This window comes from Gracilinanus agilis, chromosome 1, assembly GCF_016433145.1.
Source record: "Gracilinanus agilis isolate LMUSP501 chromosome 1, AgileGrace, whole genome shotgun sequence".
Lineage (NCBI taxonomy): Eukaryota > Metazoa > Chordata > Mammalia > Didelphimorphia > Didelphidae > Gracilinanus > Gracilinanus agilis.
Window position 1 is genome coordinate 787315915 of NC_058130.1, and position 26590 is coordinate 787342504.

The window sequence follows — 26590 nt, forward strand, 5'->3', positions numbered from 1 at the left end:
CTGTTCCAAGGCAGAACAGTGGTAAGGGCTAGGCAACTGGGGTTAAGTGACTTGTCCAGGGTCACTCAGGTAAGAAGTATCTAAAGCCACATTTGAGCCCTGGATTTCCCAGCTCTAGGCCAGGCTCTCTCCACTGAGCTCTCTTGCTGCCCCACTTTCCTCTGACTTCATGGGTGCTCTTTACCATTTCTCAAGACTTCTGGAGCTCTTTTAAATCATTTGGTGTCTTCAGTGGAGCTTAACCCTGAAGAGGAAGGATGTAGACCAACTAAAAATACAGAGGAGTCTGAAGACCCACCAGCCTTTGGGTGATACTTGGAGAGTCAGATTAAAACAAAGTTTCAGGTACCCAACTATCTTCAAGTCGACTTTTTCACGTGTCTATCAGGGTTGTTCACTCCTTAGCAGTGCCAGCCTTCTGTTGTATGGAAAGACGCCTGCTTGGAGAACTCTGGAGGCCAACTTGTACTAAATTAAGGTTGGATATATGAAACCCTTTGCTTGTCCTGTAAAAGACTGAGTAACAAGCAGATCCATTATCTCTTCCATAAACTGGAATTCCTCGATTTGAATTAGGCTGCCCACCAATGAGAAATTCTAATACTACCCAAATACAGATAAGTGGCAAGTATGGACTGACAATGATGCAATGCATTTTATTCTGACTCTGCCAAGTTAGATGGTTTTAGTCAGAGATATGTAGGAGCCCAAGCAGACTAGATGAATTCAAAATTCACTCCCGATCAGAAAAGCCAGTACTGGATGAATCCTCATATAGAGTCCATTGAAGGGAGGGTCATCCTTAGCTCAACTCCTGCTTTTAGAGTTGAGGTGTTTTTTTTTCTCCAAGTAAGATTCCATCTTCCCCTAGGAATATAGGGATATTTCTGGGGTTGGAGGCATCTTCTTCTGTTTCTTCTAGCTCAAGCTCATATTCCACTCTGTTTTCTCTGTTGTTCTTTGTCTTTCATTTTTTACTTGAGGATCAATGGCATTACTAGGTAATGTCTTGACTTGTGCAGGACTTGTATTTTAGTGAGTTGGATTCATACAAAGTCATCACCTTCATTTTCTCTTTCAGAGTCACTAAAGTTCATGGGGAAGGCAAAAGTTAAGAGGACTAGTGATGGCCAAGGACACAGTGGATGACTGACCTTGGCTTCCCTGATGTCTGACCAACTTGTAAGCTCTGGGCAGAACCTGCTTCACCTACCTTCATAGTCCATGAAACAGATTCTTCTCATCCACCCATTCCAGGGGAGAAGTCTGAATATGTTTGGGGAAAACCCCATCCGCAATTCAGCAATGGCTGTGTGGTACATGATTACCTTTTTGTCAGATGGTTTTACTGGGGTGTGGTTGCTGTATATGTTTCAACTTCTTGGAGCCATAGGTGAGATTTGAATGAAAAGTGGACCAGAAACGTGTCTTCCAGTTTGGTGTTCCCTTTCTAATGTTGGTTACATTGATTTTGTTTGCACAAAAGCTTTGAAATTTTTCATATTCAAAACTATCATTTTTACTTCTTGAATAATTTCTGTCTATTGTTTGATCATAAAGTCTTCCCTTCTCTATAGATATGACAGATAATCTTTTAGGATCCCAAAGTTATGACACAGGAACTAAGCAACCACAAGCTAGGGACTTTCCAGGCAGGGACTTTTTCAAGAATCCATAGTTACTAACAACAGAATGTTCATTGTGGCACAATGTAACTAGGCTCCGGGAGATTTGTGTACACCCTGCATCTAGCTTAAAAGCTCATGCTTCCCTCACAATGGGGTCCAGGTAGGCACCTCAGATTCTGGTCACCTGGACCCTAAATTGAGCTAGCATTAAAGTTCCTTTTGCCATTACATTGTTGGAGTGGATTCATCCTTGCAATCAGGATCTGGACGGAGCACAACAATCTATTCTTTATTATCCTAATTCACTTATATAAAAATCTTTCATATCTAAATCATATACCCATTCTGACGTTAACTTGGTATAAGGTATATGAAATTGGTACATACCTAATTATTTCCAATTTTCCCAGCAGTTTTTGTCAAATAGTGGATTCTTATCCCAAAACCTGGGATCTTTGGGTTTACCAAACATGTGATTGCTGAGGTCATTTACCCCTTATCTATTCCATTGATGCACCCTTCTATTTCTTAGAATTTTTTCTAATTTGTTATTTAATTAGGAGTTCATAATTTGTTTTTTCTGAGTTTATTTAGTTGTGTGGCTCTCATACATCTCTGTAGCCCCCGCCACAATGACTGTGTCTTATGGCTTTTCTAGGAAAATCCCACAGTTTTGGCCCCTGAAAATCTGAGCTTTCAGTTGGAGTCACTTTTGTTCCCAATTCCCACCCCCAGTAAGGACACCTTGGAAGAGAATATCACTCTCGACTTTGTGTTAACCCTCTCTGTCCCAAAGAGGATGATGTCTCTCTTGGTTGGGGGGTGGCCCTTGTGGGAGGAGTATAGGTGAAGAACGAGAGGGTAAGGTTCTTGGACCACTGAGGAAACACAGAGGGATTAAAACTCAAGGTACATAAAAGAATAAAGAAATATAAAAATTGGGGGCAGCTGGGTACCTCAGTGGAGTGAGAGTCAGGCCTAGAGACAGGAGGTCCTAGGTTCAAACCCAGCCTCAGCCACTTCCCAGCTGTGTGACCCTGGGCAAGTCACTTGACCCTCATTGCCCACCCTTACCAATCTTCCACCTATGAGACAATACACTGAAGTACAAGGGTTTAAAAATATATAAAATATTCAAACTTGTTTAATAACAATAACAATGAGAAAGCCAAGATGGCATAAAAGGACAGATTGAACCCAACGCATTGGTAGCAGCAGCATCAAAATTAGCATCAAAATGGTCAAAACAGCAGTTGTCATCAAAATTTGGGGATACAGACCATGTATGAGAGGGGAACTTGGAAAATATCCACAGTGAATGTCATGATATACTAATTAGTGTTCAAACATCATGCAAACAGATAAATATGACTATGCTAATGAATGTGGATTATTCTTCAAGCCTATCATTCCAGGAACAGAATGTATAAGGTTGTGCTCCAGAAAAAATCTTGCCTCTGGAATTTCATTTGTTCTTGATCTGTCCCTGGGTATTTCTGTCTGGCTTCAGGAGAATCACATAACATTTAGGAATAAAGATGCAGCCCAGTAGCCCAGCACTGGAGGCCAAGATGGAGAAGATCTCCACAATCACCATGGCCTTCCCTTTGGTGCTCTGATATGTGGGCAGAAAAGATGCCCAGACACTGCAGAACACCAGCATGCTGAAGGTGATGAACTTGGCTTCATTGAAGGTATCAGGCAGGTTCCTGGCCAGAAAAGCTACAGCAAAGCTTCCCAGAGCCAGAAGGGCCATGTAGCCCAACACAGAGTGAAAGGCAAAGGCAGAACCCTCATTGCATTTAAGGATGATGTGGCCATATTGAGAGTGTGTGTCTGCCTCTGGAAAGGGGGGGGAGGTTCCCAACCAAATGCTACAGAAAATCACTTGCAACCCTGAGCAAATGAGGACAACATAGACAGACACTCTAGGATGTATGAACATGCGTATCCTGCTCCCTGGCTTGATACCCTTGAAAGCCACAACCACTATGATGGTTTTGGCCAAAATGGAGGAAACAGCCACCGTGAAGACAACTCCAAATACTGTTTGTTGCAGGAGACAGGTGGCAGGGGTAGGATGGCCAATGAAGAGCAGGGAGCAAAGGAAACAGAAAGTAAGAGAGATGAGGAGAGTATAGCTGAGAGTCCTGTTATTGGCTTTGACTATGGGAGTGTTTTGGAATTTCACAAAGACCCCCAGAACCAGAGCTGTCAGTAAAGAGAAGGAGATAGCCATGAAGACCAAAGTCATCCCCAAAGGTTCTTTCACATTCAGGAAGGTGACAACTTTGGGGAGGCAGCGATCTCTCTGCTTATTTGGATATTCATTCTCTGGGCACTTTGTACAATGTTCTGCATCTGCAAGAGACAAGGAAGGATTCAAAGTTTAGGTTCAAAGAATTATTCCTATACCCAGATATAGGAAATAGGCGAGCTAGCTACAACACCTCCGTCTAACTCCAGAGGTTTTACTGAGATTCAACGTCTTCAGTAAATAACATGACACCTAAGGCTAGACCCAATATTATAATTGGCTAGTCTTAGATCTTAGGTCTTAGATCACATCTATTCTCTGTATTCCTTTTTCTTGACTGATGTCAACTGTTCCTTTTAATTTATTCTCCTAGTCCAATAAACTTGGAAACTGGAAGCCGTTAGTATCAAATGTAAAGATCAGTTCTGTGTGGTTTTGTTGTATTGTGCATCAACAACTCTAGCAAAAGACTGCTGTATTAATCTTTCTTCATTCATCCCAGCTTTTGGTTCACCTCCTCCCATATTGAATAAGTGTGAGTTTTATACATATTCTGTAGATGCTTGTACATATTGTCTCCTCCATGTGAATGGAAGCTCTCTGAATTCAGGAATTATTTCCATTTTGGTGTTGTATCACCACCATTGAGATCACCAGCCTGTCACATGTGACTATCGAGAAACTGATTGATGATTTATTGCATATCCATATTTCTTATGACAAATCCTCTTTTGCTTTGTAACTGGTCATCCTGTTAATGCTCAGGAAATTGAAGCCTTTCCATGATATATTCAATTCCATAATATCTTAGTAGTATGGCTTAATCAGGGAGCATCAACCTAAATTCTCATTGGCTCATAGATTTTATTGTCTTTCACTTGCTTTGGAATAGTCAATTGACCCTGTTTTAAACCTCTCATTCATATCTACGAAATTTTTGAAATTTACCCCACAATTGGCATTCCTTCAACCTTCTCTGGACCTCTAGAACCATCTTGCTTTCAGCAGGTAATCTCTTCCCCAAACATTCCCTTTCTTCCTTCTTGCCTCTTCCTCTCCCTTTTATGGTTTTCTATAACTTGAATCTTTCAGGTCTCAAACAGGCCCTAAATTCTGAATTGAATTGCCTCTGTGACATTAGAAAAGTGAAAATCTCAATAGACTTGTCTGATGGTGTCAGAAGTCCCTCCAAAAACCCTATCATTTTATTATAAAGTCTAAGTACATAAATTGCAACATGAATCAGCTATAGGATTCAGAGTCAGGAATGCCTAACTTCAAATATTACGTTAGACACTTACTAATTATGTGACTATGAGCAAATCACTTCATCTTTGTCTTAGTTTCAATACCAGTAAAATAGGAAAAATAACACCTCATGTAATTGTGGTGTGGTTCAAGCAAAATAGCCCAGATAAAGCAAAAAATCAAATCACACTATATAAATACTAATTCCAATAACAACAATAATTATAATCATTATCAATAACCAATAAATATCCCTGATTGCAGGGAGGAGTCCAATGTGTTTCCACAGCAAAGCAGTAGGAGAGACTAATGTATGGAAGAGTCTTTGTCTACATTCTAGGAACTTGTCATAGAGTCAGTCTTTTCTCTACTTTCCTCTTTTTCCTTTCTATCTTAACTTGGAAAAAGTCTAAGGCAAGGCTCAAATATAATACCAATGGGCAAGTCATTAGCATCTAGTCTTTTCCCAGATGAGATGATGTATTGACTCCCAAATATTGTGTTCCAAGTGTATATTTACTCATCCTAACTTTGCCCCATTCCTTGATCTCCTGAATTTATTCATTTCCTTATGTCACTCCATATTCAATGTGATGTAGTTGATGGCTGAATGCAAAAAAAAGGACCTGGCTTCAATTCCTCCCTCTGAAACTTATTTTCTTGTAATTCCATGGAAGTAACCCAACTCCTCAGGGTTCTAGAACAGTATAAGGCAATAAGGTTGACTTTAGATGATACCCTGAAATGTAAGAGGCAGTTCCTAATTGGCGAGTTCCCTTTAGCAGTGATGTCACAGGTCCATCTAGTCCCAGCCTCTATCCTTATAATTATCTTAATTATGCCAAGTTAAAGGCTTGCTGCTTTAGGATTCTCTAGTGTGTCTGACTTTTCTGTGTCACTCTGTGGATTAAATGTGAGACATGAGTAGAATATTGGATTGTTAGAAGCAATGAGTATCAGTCTGTGGATGGCCCATTGGTAACCTCAGAGCATCATTTAATTTCTCTGGATTTCATGTTGGAAATAAAATGTGTGTAAGAGATGATCTCTGAAGACCCTGCTTGGCTTCAATACTGGTTCAGTCATGAGCAGATGTTCCTCTGAAAACAGATCCATAAATTAGAGCAATGTATAGAGTGAAGCCAAAACCTCCTGATGGGCTCTAGACTTATCCTAGAAATATTTATAAAGCTCCAGAGTAGGATGAAAACAGTATAATGTGCTCCACCAAGAATTGTACCTGAAGGACCTTATCAACTCAGGAGAATACCTCTGAAATTCAGCAGAAGGACTAGTTCTCCCAGTCAAATCAAGAAGTATCTTAAGAGAGTATGTATGCCTTGCTTTTTGAAAAGTTATTCAGCAATCAATAGAGTGGAATTACAATACATACTTTATCTTCAAGTCATTTGGAAAGCAGGGTCAATGTGTTTCCATTGTTGAGTACCTCTTACCAAACTCTCCTTTTCTCCAGAAGCATCTAGAGATTTTTACTCTGTGGGCAGAAGTTGAGAAGTTCTAAAACCTAACTATATGAATTCTTAGAATTGTAGTCCTAGAGAGAAAGTGTTGTTTTTTCCTTGTCCTACAATAGAGATTTTCATTTTTGGATGGACATACACACTTGTTAAGAATCATAGTTGAAGCCACATACAAAGTCCAGAAAAATTCAGTTTGGAAGTGGATCATTCCTGGAAATTGCAAAAACTGAGAGTGAGGAAGAAGGGGTGGTGAAATAGTGAGAAAAAGAAGAGAAGCATGAGGAAAGGAAATAGAGGTAGGGAAATAGGAGCAAAGCAAATGGAGACAGAGAGATAGAGGGAAAGAGACAGAGACAGAGATGGATAAAATGTTAGAGACATAAGCAGAAGGAGAGACAGAACAGAGAAAGGGAGAAGGGAAAAGGAAGAAAGAACATCTTGATGAGGGTAGCAGTAATTCACCAAAGCTTCCAGGTTGTGTCCCTTATTTTGGTATCAGAAGAACTGTGGGGAAGACTTAATTATTCTCTTCCCCTTTCCTTATTTTTGTGGCTATCATACTTCTGGTGCCTGATATTAGCATCCTTAATCTAACATACAAATCCTGAAAAATTTCATCTCTTCCAGCACAAATCTGCTCTTCCAGATACTCTTGGACTCTCACACCCCAGTCCCAGGGGTTGTAATGATGGAGAGCAGCACAGCATCAAGAGAAGATCCCATTCCCTTGAAGAGGTGTGTGCAGTGGAGATGGTTACTGCTAGGTATTTGAACATAAAATCAACTTGTTTTAAAGACCTTTGCAGACTGATCTTAGACTAAACATCTCACCTTAAATCACTCAAACTAAACAATGCTGCATATCCTGAAATATTCAAACTGCCTCATTTCAATCATCACCTTTGATTTCCTGCTGAACTGGAACTCTGCTTCTTGGGATGACCTCAACCAGGACTTCCACTTCAGCACAGAATGTGTGTGTGTGTGTGTGTGTGTGTGTGTGTGTGTGTGTGTGTGTGTGTNTTCAGCACAGTGTGTGTGTGTGTGTGTGTGTGTGTGTGTGTGTGTGTGTGTGTGTGTATGTGTAGATACATACATAAGCTCTAGACAGGACTAGAATAAGGATAAATTTTAGTTCATCAAACAAATAAGATATCAAATTATTTTATCCCCATAGATCACACTTCTCATTGTGTCATGAAATGAAAGGACCTTTTCTATGATTACTTATTTCAGGATATTTCTTGGGTTTTCTTTGGCCTCATACACTCACTTCCTCTGACAGTGATGGTCCTGGGGGTTGTAGGTGAGTGTACAAGAATAACATATCACTTATTTTCTATAACTTACCCTTTTGACTGGAAATTTCTCCTTCTGGGCATGGAGAGCAGTCAAAGCAGCAGGTAGGCTGCCCCTCCAAAGGCATCTTCCTAAATCCGGGACAACAACTCTCACTACATACTGAACGGGGAACCTAAGAGAATAACAGTAAAATGTGATATACCCATCTTTAACTGAGAGCTGCTGATGTTTGAGGCAGAAAAAGAAATCTTATCTATGTGCCTCTGCTTGAAAGCCACTCCATAGACAGGTAATTTGTGGTGTAGATGGAATATTAAGTTGGAGTTAAGAAGATCTGAAAAATATTTGCTGTGTGGCCCTGGGAAAATCAGTTTGTCTTTCAGAGATTATTAAACATTCAAATGGAATTAATAACAATACCTCAAACGGTTGTTGGGAGGATAAAATCGTATTGATAAAACAACTTGGAACAGATTAGGTGCAGGATAAATGCCCCTTCCCTTGTCCCTCCCTTTTATATATATTTTTCATGAAAAATATTTTCTAAAATAGTCATTTTATATAAGAGATATAATTTGGGAAAAAAGAAAAAAGAAAATGACAGAAGGGACTATAGAAACTAGGACAGGGGTTTGTCTAGCTTATGTCATAACATATGAGACTATACAGCAGGGAAAGAGCAGGTCCTAGACTCCTACCAAGACCACTAACATACTTTGAATCACAGATCCAGGGTGCAATGAGAAAGAGAAAGTGTGCACATGGATGAATTTCTGGGATAAGGATTCATCTTAGACTCTCTATGTTGTTCTATGAGAGGAGCACTTTCTGTAAAAAATGGTAACATTGTGGCTCAAATCCTTAGTGCAGAGCAGGGGCTCAGCACCAGTTTCTATCCCAATCTGAGGGCTACAGAGGAATAAGGAGGGCAGGATTCCCTTACCCAATAGATGCTGCAATTCTATCATTCCAAATCAGCAAAGCTTCCCAAATGGTTGACATTATCTGAATCATTCTAGTGTTGCTTAAATCCAAATATAGGTCAAAAAGTAGGAGAGTTCAGAGCAATGTTGGGAGGATGGGAGAGTAAACTGCCTTTATCCAGAATCAGACCATTTTTAAAACACTGTAGTCTTTATAGCCTCACCTTCCTTAACCTGACATAACAATGAAATCAATATTCCCCAGAAAACAGCAAGATTACTATTCTGAACATTTCCTTCAGAAGTGTCTAGAGTTGATGTGAACATGAGACAAGTCCAAGTTAAGAAGTGGACCAGAAGAATGATCAAACAAATAAGAGAATGCTGGAATACAATTTCATTTGAATAATATGGATGTTGAAGACACAACCCAGAAGAAAACTACAAAACATAACAAAAAAGACTGAAAGAAAAATGCAGATTTGCTGTAAACTCACATAGAATTCTTGAAAGAGATGAAGCAAGAATTTTCTAAATAACTAAAATGTTTTCCTTAATGGAAATCTATGTAATAGAGGAAAAATTGAAAAAGAAATGACAGATTTCCAGGAATGAATTGCACAGTGATTAAACAGATTGAAGAAGAGGTACACAACTTTGCCCATGACACAAACTCCAAAAATAACTTTAGACTAAACAGAAGCTATTGACTTTATGAGACAATAAGAAATATTAAGTTAAAGTAAAAAGACATGAATATAAAAGGAAAAGTATTTTTTGGAAAAATAAGTGGCTTCTAAAACATATTGAGGAGATAAAAAAAATTGGACTACTGAAGGGCCGTGTCCAAAGAGAAAATCCACCCACCATTATTCCAGAAATATTTTTCTTTTCTTTTCATTTTCCAGTCAATTACTTGTAACTTTAAAAAAAAACTTATCTTTTGCCCTGAAATCTGTACTGTGTATTGCTTCCACGGTAGAAGAGCAGTAAGGGTTTGGCACTGAGAATGCAATGGATAGAGACCTAACCTTAGGGTTAGGAAAATCTGTTTTCAAATTGGGCTTCAGATACTTACTAGCTATGTTACCCTGTGGAAGTCAGTTAACCATTATTTTCCTCAGTTTTTTGCATGTAAAATAGGGACACTCTGGAGGAAGAAAAGGCCAACCATGTCATTTCTTTGCCAAGAAAATCCATGGACAGAGTACATAGGGTCACATAGAGTGACTTGACTTAATGATAACAATAAGAATAAATTCCCCTAAGTATGCCCATTGCCCGTATCATCTTGAAAAAAAAAATCACTTCCCTTCCCTGAGCATGAGTTTCCTCATATATAAAGAGGAAGACAACAGACTTAGATAGTCTGTGAGATTACTTCATTATCTTGGTCTATAATTTTATTATAATCATTGGTTGTCTACTATTGTAAATATAAGCAATAAGGAGTAATCAAATAGGGCAAGGATTGTTCTTGTGATTAGAAGTATCAATCTAACATCTAAAATACTTCTGACCTTTGAATCCCTCCAGTCCCACACTATGGCATCCTCACAGATTGTGAAATCTTGACCAACTTCAGCTTTAGGGACAAACTGCCCCACTTTTACCAGACCATCAGTTTCATTCGGAAAGAACACATAGTTCATAATGGCATATTGAGCCTCAGATCGTCTTTTCTCATCCACAAACACCTGGTCACCAGCACTGTTGGTAAATTGGGTTTCCTTTAAGAAAGAGTGAAGCTGAAAGGGAAGAGAAATCCTACTTAATGGGTAGTACCTGAGGGATGGGCTCCCATTGAAGTACAATCTATGAGTTATATGAGAGATACTGGGTTTGTTTTGTGGCTTTTTGGAGTTCTGCAGTCTCCAAGATTCCTATTTTCATTTTCAGCCTTGATGCCTCAGTATCTCTCAACCCCTTTATCTATTCCCTTGCCAATGTCTGTTGATCTCACTTTTGTGACATCTCTGAAATTTGTTCTCCCTATTCATCTAAACCAACTAGATTCCCTGGTTTCTTTAACTTCTGCCTAAAATCTCATCTTGTAGAGGAAAATTTTTCAACCCTCTTTTAATTCTAGTGCTTCTCTGTTAATTCTTTCCTGTTTTTCCAATTCATTTTGCAAATTATTTGTTTGTATTTTAGGGTAGAGCCTGGTTTTTTGCCTCTCTTCATATCCACAGAATGTAAACACATTATAAGTGCTTAATAAGTGTTTAATTCATGGATAATTTTAAGAACAAGAGGTGCTTATCCTAGAAAAGAAAAAGGGAAGCCAACATGATGGTCATTCTAGGTCTGAATGGAGGTCACACGGAAGAATAATTTTTTAATGTCCAACTCGTCCAGAAGACTAAACTAACAGCAATGGCTAAAAGGGAAAGAGAAACTATTACTAGATAATATGGCATATGCCTATAATTTCTGTTGTTAGGAAAGCTGAGGGTGGTGGATCATTAAGTCCAGGACTTCTGATCTGTAGCACTCCTGATGGTGATTGGGTGTCTGAGCTAATTCTGTCAAAAAATGATGAGTTTATGACGGCAGAAGGTAACCTGTGTATTTCAAGGCAAGTAGCCAAAGTCAGAGAAACAGAATAGGTTCAAGTGTCCATGGTAATCAGCATTGTGATCAAGCCTATGAGTGACCATTACATGCTCACCCCTTGTTATATAGGATAGCTTCAAGAATAAAATGAATAATAAAAACATAATTCAGTTTTGGTTTTTATTAGGATGGAGCACTACTTTCTATTACCCCTCCCACAGAGCTAAGAATTCTGTTACTGAGTTGTGTAAGGGAATGGAATCAGAGATTCAATTTAGTTGCTCTAAGGTAAAAAGAAGCTTAAAAGTAAGACAACCTGTGAGAGTCATAGAAAGGGCCAATGTACCTTCTTTCCTAACAGACTGGATCACATAATTGTCATGAAAAGTCTCAAGAGAAGTTTGAGATAATTCAGTTTACCTCAGACTTTAATGACATCTTGAGAGTTTTTGAGACTGATATCTGGAGAGAGTGGACTGGTGGAACTCTCTTTCCATAATGGTGAAAAATTAATAGTTTCTATTAATGGCTAAAGGAGATTTTACCCAAAATATTTTTTCATCAGAGATATGTGATTAAAATATTTCTCTGCATTATTTTTGTTATGCTCTTATTATAATGTATTGATGTATAGTTAATAAGATCCACGCTTGTCTAAGCCAGGACCTGATAAAAGAGATGTTTAAAAACCTATAGGAAAAGAAGAATTTCCAGTTCATTTATAAACTGGACGAGGGTACAGAGTTAATTCTTCATGGGAATATGTGCCTCACTGATAATTTGTGAGGAAGAATCCTAACATAGTCATGATTCCTTTAGAGCTCAGAATGAGAATTAATGAGAAAATTATTCACTAGCAGGAAGAGAAGTCCTCAAAACTGGCTATTATTTTGCTGTCAGCCAGGGTGGTACATTTTATATCCAAATCAGCCCCTCAGAGGCTAATCAAAATGCTTTTTCAACAATTAAAGTTGCCACAAAATGTAATATTGAGAGATGATAGATTATTCCTGACTAGAAGTACACTGACAAAGTTGTTATGTTGTGAAAGCAGTTCCAGTCCAGGCCACATGAATGACTACTCGATGGAACCAGAGGTCATTTCCAGCTCCACGACTGTGAAAGAAACAGAAATTCTTCAAATGACAACTCACAAGTGCTGGAAATTAACAATACAATCTGTGAGGAAAGTCTATTCAGAGAATTAGGGATTTGGAAAGGAATTCATTCTCCATTCCATATAATTAATACCCAAAATATACTGCCAATGCATCATAGCTAAGAAGTGTCCACACATTTGATTACCTGCCATGAATAAGTTTCTAAATATTCTTCGTTTACCATCGATCTTTTCTCTGATTTTCTTATAGATATTTCATGGAGAGCCCAAGCCACAGCATAGACAGTATTGTAGATAGTGTAACTGAAGCCTGACATGGTCATATCAAAAGAGCACAGAGGCAAAGTTTCTAAGGAAGCATTTGGTGAACATATTTCTTGTTGTGGGTATTCTGGTTGATCAGGACACCTAAAAGCAGAGAGCCAGAATCCCCTAAGTAAAGCATCAGCTGGATATTTTGAAGGAGTAACTGTCTTAAGAAAAGTCTTGAATCCAGGAATTTCTCTTGTCAAGTATGAAAATGTGAGAGACCCATGGAAAGCATGACCTTGACTATAGAGGGGTCTCATAGTAATGTCCCAGTGAGATGTGGCAATCCACACCCTCTCTATTTGGACTATTGGCAATTGTGAGTGTCTCAAAATCATTAATGAATCTGTGTCACCATGGACGATAATCACTCTGGCTGTTGATGTTATTATCCTGGGCATGAAGGTATCATGTGATTCCATATGAGTTCTTTCACTGACAGGGATTTTTTCTGTAAAGGACACACAAACACCTCTCTTTACCATTTCCCCTCTTATTTCCCAGAGGAATTTTTCACCTCTCATATCATCTGAAACAACCAGTCCTATCCAGTTCCATTTAAAATATACCATTAAGTGGACAACACCTTGGGGAAGAGAATTGTCTTTGGGGGCCATCTGATAGAGGGAAGGAAACTGGACCTTGTCACTAAGAATGGAATCGAAGGGGCCATAGCTGATCTGGAAGAGAAAGAAACAGGAATCAGTTTGTCCCACAGTGGTGCTAAGAGAACTGAAGCAAAATGTAATTAGGAAATGGGTCGTTTTTGTTGACAGAAAAGGTGAAGCCAATTTCAGTCTATGGTTTAGTTTAAGTGGCATTTTAGTCTCTGAAAATCTCTCTATTTATCCCTCTCTCTGAGTCTTCAAAGGGACAGTGATGTGGTCCAGTGGCAGGATTTCCTACAGACAGACATTGTGGGAATGTGTTAATATTGTTTGAATGATAAAAAATAATGAATAAGAGTAAGAAATGCACTAAGAATAGGGAGAAGGTAGAGAAAGAATGGAATAAATTATTTCACATAAAAGAGGTACACACTGAAGAGCTTTTATATTGCAGCATAAAATTTTGAGGGAATGCAACAGTACTTCACTCATATGATTTGGATCAAGGAAGTAAGTATGTATATAAACAATTATGTTTAATAATATTTGTTTCTTTACAGGGAATTAGGAGGGCAATAGAAGGAGAGAATGAGGAGTAGTAAAAAACAGGGCTAATAAAGGAAGGCACTGAAACTAGGAAAAATTTATAGGAAATTTCTCTGATAAAGGTCTTCTTTCTCTAAAATATAGAGAACTGAATCAAATTTACAAAAATAAGAACCATTGCCCAACTGATAAATGGTTAAGGGAAATGTACAGGCAATTTTCAGAAGACATAAATGTTATCTATGTGCTCATTTTGCTCTGCATCAGTTCATGGAGGTCTTTCCAGCTTATATGGAAATCAGGCAGTTTACTGTTCCTTATTGCACAATAGAATTATATCACCATCATATACCACAGCCATTCCCCTATTGAGGGACACCCTCTCATTTTCCAGTTTTTTTGCCACCAGAGAGCACTATAAATATTTTTGTAGAAACATTTTTCATGATTATCTCTTTGGACTACAAATCTAGTAGTGGCATTGCTGAGTCAAAGAGTAGGCATTCTTTTAAAGCCCTTTGGACATGATTCCAAATTGCCTTCCAAAATGTTTGTTCAATTCACAGCTCTACCAACAGTGTATTAATGTCCCAATTTTGCCACATCCCCACCAACATTTATTATTTTCCTTTCCTGTCATATTGACCAATCTGCTGAACCTAACAATTTCTGAAAGCAGATGCATTCCTTCTCTCCTGTCAGGATCAAGGAAGAACTAACCTAAAATGGATGCACCATTCTGACTCTTCTCTATCTGGGACCTTATGCAGTAGCATGTATTCTGGCTAACAAAAATGCAAGATGAATTCTTCACATGGTTCTCACTTTGGTTTCCAAATCCCAATAAAGAGGTAATCTCTGTTCCCTTTGAGCTTGCAGTTTTTTGTTTCTTCCCTGGTCTTCAAGTGTATGACCAGAACTCTCTGAAATCCCAATTCTAGTGAAACCACAAAACTCCCAGAGCTGATACTCCAAGGCCTCTAAATCCTGAACTTGTGTGTGTAGAGAGATTAGAGATGAACAGTATTGAGAAGCTGTGAAAGTTTTAAAAATAGGAGTAAGGATAGAAATAGAGGCTTCCAGTCATTGCTCTTTTAATAGGAGTAATTCCAGACTAAATACTGGTCTCCAGTTCATTTAAATCAAAGACTCACATTTTCCTTTATTTTTGTTCCATGAAGCCATCCCTACTTCCGTTTTGGGTTCCAGACTAACAAAACAATCAGTTATATATCAGACACACAATGACAATATTCACTATGCAGCCAGGCTGAAAAGAATATTAACCCACTTGCAAAGCCAGTTTTCCTAGAAGACCTTTTCTGGTCTTTAAATGGTGAGCTGCCTTCTGAAAAGTTTCCTCATACAGCCAGTATAGTAGTGTCTTTTGTAATCATTAATAAAGTTAATTACCTATTTGTGAGCAATGCCATGAATTTACGCCTGCACCTGCATTTTCATAAAGTTACTTATGATTCTCTTAATACAGCATTATAGATAGGCTTACCATGTGCTCATGTTCCATTCTTTTTTTGTACATACCACTCTTCTCAATGAATTAAGGCTGAACATTATTGGACTAAAAATTTCAAAAGATAAAACACAGAGAGTGAGATGTAACAGACTGATCAGTCTTTCACCTGGAATTCAAGGCTTGTAAACTTTAATCCCTACTTCTGCACCAGTGAATTATGTAATTGTGAGTAAATATTTTAACCTTTCCAATTTTTAGTGACATCATCTGTGTAATTGGCAAGTTTATCCACGTTACCTATCAGATACTTTCATGAACTGGAATCTAAATGGCTCCAATTCTATTCTTGGTTTATAATTTGGGTGATGCTCTAGGAGAAGTTTAACTTCCCTGATGATTGAGGCATGTTAAAGATGCCATGACAAGAGGATTTAAGTGGTGTCAAAAAGACCTGAGATCAAATTCTGCCACAGGAACTTCTTAGCTGTATGATCCCGGACAAGTAACTTAATGTTTCTCACTCTCAGTATCCTCTTCTGTAAAATTAGGCTTTTAATAACATTTGAGAGGCTTTCTGTGAGGAACAGTAACAGCATTTTTATGAGACACATTAAAAACTTTAAAGCACTTGATAAGTGTTAATTATTGTTGTTGCTGTTAAGTTATAAATAATAATATAATAGTAATTTTTTGGTGGATAAATGCATAGAGAAAGGCATAGTCAAGGTGAAAATCACTCACCTGTGGAAACTTATAGAGGTCGAGTATTGTCCCCATCTGGACAGAGAGAGCTGAGTTGACTCCTCCAATAACAGCCACAGACTTGTCCTGCTTCCTGCAGCTGTAGTTAGGAATGAGCTGGCTTTGCCCAGATAGCCACTTCAGGGAGCTCTCCAAGGTTCTCTCATCACTGTGGTAGGTGTTGTAGAGGTGGAATCCCAGGGAAATGTTGGGCAACAGATGGGGATCTCTGTTAATCTCCTCTACAGCAAACAGTAGAGTCAGAGCCTGCTGGTAATTTTTGTGGAGCCACCTATAGGGGTGAGTGCCATAGAATATTAAGAAAACCAACAAAAAGAATACTTTTCAGAAGGAAAAGGTCTCAACCTAAGGTCTCAACCAGTTTTTCAGCTCATTTAATTAATAGTAAAAATAGCCCTGTCCATGTCCCTTGTTCCTATATTCTTCCTTTCTTGTGATTCCAGAGATAGTGAGGACTATTGGCCTTAAGCTTTTATGTGACTCTGTTTGCCTGAGTTACTCCCTCATTCCAACAATAGATATGGATAATCCAGATCCACCTAGATCCTGTAGGACATCGAATGTCTCTTGACCCTAGAAGAACTATTGTATAATGGGAGAGAAAATAAATATACCAATAAATGTAATTCAAGGCGGTACAGGTGATATTGGCTTGATATCTAAGAAACTAGAGTAGAGGTTAGGTCCCATCCTCATGAAGAAATAAGGAAAGGCTTCATGGAGGGCATCTTGGTTCATGAAATGTGAGCATGATTTTGCCACATGGGTCTTTGGGGAAGGTGCCATTTCAAGGGAAGGAAATGAATTATCGAAACCAGTTCACATAGATGTGAGGATAGAATAGGAGGAACTACACGTTTGGGCTCCCAGAGTCTTAATTTGCTCCTCTCTCATATATCTGATGAAAAATTAGGTTCAGGCTCAGATTTTCCTACCTCCTCACTTTTTTCCCTTCCTGTACTCATACTGAAAAGAATAGAAAACCAATAAGCAGGGCTTCAACCAAGAGTCCAAACATAAAGAAGAGACCTCAGGTATTCATGGCAATGTTTTAAAATATATCCAGTGTAGTAAGGAAATACGTAGAAAGGAAATATGAGAACTTTCATTCTTATAGATGGGGTCAATCTCCCTGCCCAATTTTAGTACACTCAACACTACTAAGTCTGCCCAATGATATAAAAGGAACAGAGGGCTCAAAACTTTAGAGTATTAACAGAATTCCAGGAGTCTTAGAGTCCACTTCCATTCTTAAATGTCAATATTAGGTCAGGAATGGGGATTCAAAACAATACAAGCCTGAACATACTTAGGACTGACATTTTTGGGTATGGGTATTTGCAACTGAATGAAGAGGAAGAAATAGAAGAAAACAGCTTTTTCTGTTTAACTCTGAAGGTCAATGAAACATAAGGAAAACTGTGAAGGATGTAAAAGAATTAAGAGACAATAAGGGAGAGGAAATCTCTATTGAATCATGTTGTATGCGCCTGTCTTTTGGTCCATCACTAAAGATCTCTTTGTAATCATCACAGGAAAAAGGATGTCACACAGATAGAGAGGCACTTACTGATAAGGCTTACAAGCTTTGTTAGGAGGACTTTCAAACAGTTTTGCTCCTGTTGCACTGTTTACTTCAACTGAGAATAAGGATAAAAAGATCCCAATTACCAGGTCCCCATCTTGAGAAACTATGGGATTGATCTGGTGGAAGCAGGAGAGGCTTTCCGTGCTGTGCTCAGATCTTGGTAGCTGTAGCAGCAGAGAGAGGATAAAAGAAGAGAGCGGTTGAAAAATACTTTTTTGGATATGGAGCAACATTGCCCTGAAGATTAGCCAAATTCAAGGTAGAGAAAACCCACTCAGACTAGAGCAAAATTAACTGCCTTTATCATGGACTTGTGAGGAACTGTCCAGCATCAGAAATGGTCTGTCCTTTATTAGATGCTCATGCTCTGCTCTGTCTGCTACACCTGAAGAAACACAATGGGGCATTCGTCAGGCCCATGACCAAGTCAAGGGCAATGTTGCAAGACAAAATGATGGTTTTATAGTTTTCTTAGCTTTTAAGTTTTGTTCTGTCTCCTGGCACCCTTGTTGTTAGACACTGTTAGGGACCACTCCCACTCCAGTCTCCACAGGGAAGTCTTGGTCCATGAAGAACTCTGGGGATAAAACTGCCTGGAGCACCTCCAGCTGAGTCTCTGCATCCAAGGAAAAAACAATTATAAAATGTTTTAGACTATCTTTTTCTTGTTCCCAATGGAGGCTACAGTACAGAAGTACCTTTCTAGTTAAATACTTTTTGTGTTTTGGATTTTATTTCCCATGGTAAAGATACTAGTCATCCTGATACCAGGGTACTTGAATCAGGAGCTCTAGCCTATGGCTTTTCTCCGTCATGTATATGGGAGTACCTGATGTGATTTGCAAGTATGGAAATCTTTTTATTATCAAAAATAGAATCAGGGAGCACAGATTGCTAGGCAGGTGTTGTAGAGAGATAGGTAGACAGAATGAAATTTATCAAGTTCTTTATGTGTGACAGACTCTGTGATAAAGCCTGGGGATAGAAATAGAAGCAATCCAGTTAATATCTGCCATCTCGGATCTTTTAATTGAGTGGGGGAATATAATACATAAAAGAGTGTTACAATGTAGGGAACAGGAGGAGAATTCATGAAGTGCCATTGAGGCTTGCTTTCTGACCATGTTAGGCAAAAGTTTCTCCTCTCAAATCCATTTGGAAGCAGGAGTACAAATCCAAGTTCTCCATGGTGTGGAGAAGGTCAGAGAGTTGTGCCATGTTCAAGAACTTCAACTAAATGACAACTAAGAGTATCTTTCCCAGCAAACTCAGTCTTTTCCCAGCCAAGCTTGGATCATCCTACAAGTAGGCTCAGCAACCCAGAAGTTGTTCCCTTTGGGAAGTTTTATGAACAGAATATATCTTCTTTAATGCCTCTATGTTCACATTGCCAGTGGCAATAGTAGCCCTGCCTACCATGTTACTCATGATGCCTGCAGTCACTATGACCCCTTGATGCATTAGTAATCTTTAACAGTGTCTGAGCTCAGCTACCATTCCTTCTTAGTTCTGATTTTCTAGAAGTAAGTCTACTCGTTTTCTAGAATTATACTTATAGTCCTCTTCTTCCCAGAATGCCCAACAAGGGCCCAAAATTCTTATCAATTATTAAAAGAAAATAGAAAGAAAGAGGGTTCGGGCATTGCATGTTGATTTGTAAGAGTAGTTGGCACACTGATGGAACCAAACGGGTCAGGTTCTGGAATGGTAGGGACTGATAAGAGGAGAAACTGAGATTCCAAAGGGGTCAGTTGATCTCTGGACACCAATGAGAGCAGGACTTCATGTAGCCACCTTTGGATTCAGCTGGAGAAAGAAGCTGAATTCCTCCCCCCCCCCCCCCATGGAGGTTCCTGAATCTCAAGAAGTCATCCCTGATCCTACCCAGATCCTGTGACCTGTTTCTTGCCTTTATCATTATTTCTGCCTACTCTGTGTGAGCTGCCCAGGACCCAGATCTCTATCTCACCTAACAGAGCCAGAGCACCTGAGCTCTAGTCTTTTGGCTTCTAGCCAGCCCATCTTCATAGACTTTGCTGACCCTGTGTTTATCTCAGTGGACCAGGTAATGTCAGGTGTGTGATGATCACATTAATCCTACCCTGCCCGTTTTTAGATAAAATCACCAAAAGTTTAAACATCCCACTTAATTTTCAAATAGTGGAAGTCTTTAACCAATGTGTGCAAGAGTGGGTGATGAATCAGAATTGATGGACTGCCCCCGGGCAATCCTAAGCAAAGCCTTTCTTGTGATTGGTACACGTAAAATAGAAGGAAGACACAGGAAGTGATGCAAAAGAAGCACCTTTATAAGGGAGTGACAACTTCCTCTGAGGAAGTTCTTGTTTGTTTCTTGGAGCTGGAGTTCGAGTTAGAGATGCTGCTTACTGGACCTGAGACCTTGGTGAGACTGTTATTAAATTTCTCCTTATGGCTACAACATGGTGAGTGAAAAACACTGACTTCCTTAGCTTCCCTGGAGGTGCTAGCCTCTGGAGTGACCCTTGTGGCTGAAACCCTAGTTATTTGACTTTTAGGCTCTCTGGTTAGGGCCACTGAAGCCCTGATGGAGTAAAGCCAAGACTTGACTACATAATCTAGTTTTTTAAGCTAGATCTCTTACTATACCCTCTTCTCATTTTCTCTACTTTCACTCTCTCCTCTATTTCATAAATAAATTGCTAAAAAATCATGTGGAATTGATATTTATTCAATTCCTGGTAACCCTCTCTTGAATATTCAGTCCAAGTAAACCCTAATTTTCCCCTTTACAGGTATAATTAGCTAGAATAATCTTAGGCAGATAGAGCAGATAGAGTAGTCCAATTTATTGGGACCAAAAATACCCTTGTGAGTCAGGAAGGGGAAAGGAGGTAGAACTGAAAAGAGCTAGGGATATCCATCTCTCTGGTCCACATCCCATCCTGAGTTTTGTCAAATAAACCAGGATATTTTTGCACATCTTCCTGAGCAGTCAGATTGTGTTATCAGCCTACTGGACTGAGGCCTACCAACTTGGCTCCATACTGTGGGCAGATCAACACCTGGGTTTACAGCACTAATACAACCCTCAGTCCAATACCTAGAGACTTTACAAAGTTTCCTCACTTACTTTTTTCACAATTACCTATAGAATTTCAAAGGCCCTTGTCAGGATTACTCTCAACATCAGCACTATGATTTGGTAGAAATAATTTAAACCAAAAACTAGACCGGTCAGTGGTAAACAACTAGTGGTAAGATATCTAGAGAAAGTCCTTATGCAGATATTGGGGAGGAGTTAGAGAGGAGGTATGGACACAGCATGAGAAACTATGGAGAAGATGCAACATTGATCCCAGAAAATAATTGCATATAAGTAGGAGATCTAGAGAAAGGACTCACAAATAGGGAGAGGCTCCTTTGGGGAATTTGTTAGCTTTGAAAAAGAAACTCATCTTATACTTTAAATCCAGCTGATCTTACTCTGCCCTCTCCTTCTCTGGATAGAGAATTTCTTGTGAATCAAGAAATTTCGGGAGTTCATTCCTATGAACTTAGTTGATTTCAACAAGCATTTTAGGTACCTTCTGTGTGGAAAGACTAAGCCTGAGATGTGAGGAGGCTCAGAAACAAAGTATAGAAGACATGTAATCATTTCCTAATATATTTCTTAGTTTTGTAAGGGGAAAATGCAAGGGAACATTTCAGTTATTAAACATTCTTACATGCAAGGTTCAAGTGGGGTAAACTATGTTATAGTAAAGGGATATCATTGATAGAATGCAAGGAAGATTTTCTGACAGGAATGGTTTTATATGTTAATCTTGAGATGATGTGAAGGACTTCCAATGATTGCAAAAAGAAAAGATATAAATAAAGTCAATGGAGGGAAATGATGGAGTATGAACTATAAATAAAGGAGGAACATGTTCAGATGTGTGGGTAATGGGATTCATTGGCCTAATTCTTAAATGGAGTGGGGGGAGGGATGATAAGCTCATGCTTTGGAGGAGTAATTTTACCCCCTTATAGCATGAAAATGCCCAAAACCTGCCTACCTTCAAGGCTGCACCCTTCAGTAGAGCCCCTTCACTCATCTGATTTTGATATTTGTCCTTTTGAGGTGCTTTATATTGGTTGGGGGTGAGGAGAAGAAGACCCATGCTTCTACTCTGCAGCTATCTTACCCCAGAAGTCCCATATCTTTTTTGAAGTCCATCAAAATGCCAAGTTTTCCATGAGAAAACCTTCTGTCTAGCTATGCTCCCATCACCATCCAATTAAAAAGTTGATGTTTTGAATCCCAAACCAGATAGTTGCCTTTACCTCCATCAGAACTTTCCTAATTCATTTTGATCCAATGTTCTAGCCTGGCAATATCTTTTCCCTTAAAATATTACCTGAATTTTTTTTATTTTAATTTTTTTAAACCCTTAACTTCTGTGTATTGGCTCCTTGGTGGAAGTGGTAAGGGTGGGCAATAGGGGTCAAATGACTTGCCCAGGGTCACACAGCTGGGAAGTGTCTGAGGCCGGATTTGAACCTAGGACCTCCCATCTCTAGGCCTGGCTCTCAATCCACTGAGCTACCCAGCTGCCCCCCTGAAATTTTTTATTAACAAAGAACATACAAATTAATAAATACTTCAGCATTAAAGGGACGTTTTGTAAAGGGGAAAAATAATGGGTTTGGTTGGACTAAATATTTAAAGGGGTAGTCACAAAGAATTGAAAATATCAAGTCTAAAATGATTTTTAGTAATTTATTTATAAAATATAGGAGAGAGTGAAAGTAGAGAAATGAGAAGAGGGCAGAGTAAGAGATCTAGATTAACAAACTAGATTATGTGTTCAAGTCTTGGCTTTACTCCATCAGGGCTCCAGAGGCCCAGCCAGAAAGCATAAAAGTCAATTAACAAGTGTTTTAGCCATGAGACCTCCCTCCCAATCAAGGGACCCTTGGAGGCTAGTACCTCCAGGGAAGCTAAGGGAGTCAGCCTTTTTCACTCAACACATATAGTTCTAAGGGAGAGATTTAAGAACAGTCTCACCAAGTCCAACATCCCAGCCAGAGCTCCTCCAGGTCCAGTTCCAGGCTGAAGAAAGAGAGCCCCAGAAGTTTTTCAATTTATCCAGACCATTTCTTTTGTCACTGCCTGTGCCTTCCTCTCATTTCATGTGTACCAATTTCAGCAAAGGCTTTGCTTAGGACTGCCCAGGAGGCAGTCAGTCAATTCTAATTTGACATACACTCTTACACATGTGGGTCACAGATCTCCCCGACTAGAGAATTAAGTGGTATTGTTTACACTTTTGGTAATCAGATCTAAAAATGGGCAGGGTAGGTTTAATCTCATTATCATAGTCCCCGCTTTGATCATTTGGAAGACTCATCTCACCAATTGATCATTTGACATAATCATCTTGTACCCCTAAAAATCTTCTAACAATAATAGTTAGAGATAATACCTTTAACAAGATATAATTAACTTCCTTATCTCTTTTAATCAGATCCATCTTTGCATTAGTTTTGTGAGATGATGATTGACCCAATAGTTTCTACTCCATCCTTTTACTTTTATTCTGTGTATGTCTACCTGCCTCAAATGTGTTTTTTATAAACAACATATTGCAGAATTCTGTTTTTTAATACATTCTGCTAACTACTTCTGTTGTTTTAGGTGACTTCATCCTAATTACATCCACAGTTTTGTTTAACATCTCTGTATTCCCTACCAAAATATTTTCCCCTGTTAATCTTGCTCTTTCTTCTTTCACTCTATCCCTCCACACCAGTGTTTTGCTTTTAATCACTCCCCCATTCCCCTTCCCTCATATTGCTCTCCTTTTCAACACCAATCTTTTATTAGAGTCCTATTTCTCTTTAGTCTTTAAATCACTCTCCAACTTACCTCTCCCTTATATTACTTATTCCACTTCTATTCCTCTATAGTGTAAAATAAGATTCTATTCCCTGGTGAATCTAGCTGTTATTCCCTCTCTGGGCCAATTTTAATGAGAATAAATTTTAAGTATTACCCATTACCACCCTCATTCTCCCCTCCATTGTAAAAGATTTTTCCCCTACACCTTTTTTTGCGATCTAATTTACCTCATTTTACCTTTCACTTCCCATTTCTCTTATTCACCCCCACCTTTGTTTTTTTTTGTATATCACCCTAAACAGTTTTCTTCTTCCCACCCCCTCTCTCTATGTAGACGTCATATAACTGCTATGATAATGACAATTTTTTTAACTTTTAAGTTTATTTAATTAATTTTGAATATTTTTCCATTGTTACATGAATCATGTTTTTTCCCTTCTTTCTTCCCACCTCCCTCCCACAGCCAATGTACAATTCCACTGGGTTTTACATGTGTCATTGATCAAGACCTATTTCCATATTATTAATATTTGCACTAAGGTGATTGTTTAGAGTCTACATCCCCAATCATATCCCCATAGACTAGTGATGGGCAAACTTTTTAAAGAGGGGGCCAAAGGAAAGAAAAAAAGCTTTAGGTGGGCCAATACAATTTATTAAAAAGTAATAATGATACATTTTACAATGATGTACATTAGGAATAATGTTGCATGAGCTGGATAGAACATTTCAGGGGGCCACATCTGGCCCATGCACCATAGTTTGCCCATCATTGCTATAGACCCATGTGATCAAGCAGTTGTTTTTCTTCTGTGTTTCTGCTCCCACAGTTCCTTCTCTGGATGTGGATAGTGTTCTTTATCATAAGTCCCTCAGAAATGTCCTGGATCATTGCATTGCTGATAGTAGTGAAGTCTATTATATTCAATTGTACCACAGTGTATCAGTCTCTGTGTACAATGTTCTCCTGGTTCTGCTCCTTTCACTCTGCATCAATTCCTGAAGATCATTCCAGTTCCCATGGAATTCCTCCAGTTCATTATTCCTTTCGGCATAATAGTATTCCATCACCAAACAGATACTACCATTTGCTCAGCCATTCCCCAATTGAAGGGCATCCCCTCATTTTCCAATTTTTTGCCACCACAAAAAAGCACGGCTATAAATATCTTTGTTCAAGTCTGTTTATCTATGATCTCTTTGGGATACAAACCCAGCAATGGTATGGCTGGATCAAAGGGCAGGCAGTCTTTTATCTCTCTTTGGACATAGTTCCAAATTGCCATCCAGAATAGTTGGATCAATTCACAACTCCACCAACAATACATTAATGTCCCAATTTTGCTACATCCCCTACAACTTTTATTACTTTCCTTTGCTCTCATATTAGCCAATCTGCTAAGTGTGAGGTAGTACATCAGAGTTGTTTTGATTTGCATTTCTTTGATTATAAGATATTTAGAACACTTTTTCATGTGCTTATTGATAGTTTTTTATCTGAAAATTATCTATTCATGTAATGACAAAAATTTTAAGAGTTCTAAATAATATCTTTCCATGTAGGAATATAAACAATTTGGCCTTACTGAGTCCCTTAATTTTTTCCTCTTTTTTATTTGCCTTTTTATGCTTCTCTTGAATTTTGTATTTGGACCAAAACTTAGGGCAGCTAGATGTTTCAGTGAATAGAGTGCTGCTATTACAGTGAGGAAGATTCATCTGCCTGAGTTCAGGTCTGACCTGGCACTTTCTAGTTGTGTGACCCTGAGTAACATATAATTCTGCCTCAGCTTCTTTACTGGAAAAATGAAGTGAAAAACAAACTGATCCAGTATTTCTGCCAAGAAAATCCTAAATGAAGGTAAAAAGGGTCAGGATGAATAAAACTAGTAAACACCACCACCACCATGGACTAAAGTTATGGGACACAGAAAAAACAATAATCAAAGGAAAATTTTTAATGGTAAATACTCATATAAATAATATGGAGAATAGTAGATTAAGGAATTGGGTATGCAATTAAAAAAACTCAAAAAATAACAAATTATAAATCTTCAAATAAACCCCACATTGGAAATCTTGACAATTAAAGGTGGGATTAATAACACTGATAGTAAGAAAATCAATGAATTAATCAATAAAACAAGGAGCTGTTTTTCTATTTTAAAAAACCCCAATAAATTAAAATGTTATTAATATGATTTTTTAAATAGAGAAGAAAATGAAATCAGTGAACATGTCACTAATGAAAGTGAAATTAAAGCAATTATTATAAGTTATTTTGCCCAATTCTGTCAATAAATTTAATAATTAAAGTGAAACAAATGAATATTAACAAAAATATGAATTGCCAAAATAAAAAATAAAATATCTAAATAAGCTTATTTTAGAGAAAACAACTGAACAGGCCATAAATAAGCCTCCTAAGAAAAAAGAACCAAAACAAGATGGATTGACAAGTGAAATTTCCCAAACATTTACAGATCAACAAATTCCAATGTTAAATTAATTGTTTAACTTTTTTACTGAATTAGAAAAAACAAAGTTCATTTGGAAGAACAAAAGATCAATAATATCAAGTGAAATAATAAAAAAATATGAAGGAAGGGAGCCTAGGAGCACCAAATCTTAAACTGTACTATAAAGCAGTAGACATCAAAAGAATATGGTACTGGCAAAGAGACAAAAGAGATGATCAGTGGAATAGACTAGTGGTAAGTGACCTCAGCAAGACAGTCTACAATAAACCCAAAAAAAACAGATTTGGGGACAAAAACCCACTATTTGACAAAAACTGCTGGGAAAATTGGAAAACAATATGGGAGAGATTGGGTCTAGATCAACATCTCACACCCTACACCAAGAAAAACTCAGAATGGGTGAATGACTTGAATATAAAGAAGGAAACTATAAGTAAATTAG

The 26590-nt window shown here is 38.3% G+C and overlaps 1 protein-coding gene across 1 annotated transcript; it reads right to left on the reverse strand.

Annotated features, from left to right (window-relative positions):
* Window positions 1-3093: 3093 nt before the first annotated feature.
* LOC123232470 (vomeronasal type-2 receptor 26-like) lies at window positions 3094-17879 on the reverse strand. Its single transcript, XM_044658927.1, has 6 exons — window positions 17785-17879; window positions 16194-16485; window positions 12701-13504; window positions 10360-10587; window positions 7965-8088; window positions 3094-3989 (listed from the first exon to the last, which is right to left on the reverse strand). The coding sequence occupies exons 2-6, from the start codon at window positions 16227-16229 to the stop codon at window positions 3094-3096; spliced, it is 2088 nt and encodes a 695-aa protein (XP_044514862.1). The 5' UTR covers window positions 16230-16485; window positions 17785-17879.
* Between the last annotated feature and the right edge of the window lie 8711 nt (window positions 17880-26590).

Excerpts from the sequence above, each read along its gene's own strand:
- LOC123232470 (XM_044658927.1), bottom strand. The coding sequence starts at position 16,229 with ATGGGGACAATACTCGACCTCTATAAGTTTCCACAG. Across the intron at positions 13,505-16,193 it reads ACCTCTATAAGTTTCCACAG|ATCAGCTATGGCCCCTTCGA; the intron begins GTGAGTGATTTT and ends TTTCTCTTCCAG. Across the intron at positions 10,588-12,700 it reads TAGAAACTTATTCATGGCAG|CTTCACTCTTTCTTAAAGGA; the intron begins GTAATCAAATGT and ends CTTCCCTTTCAG.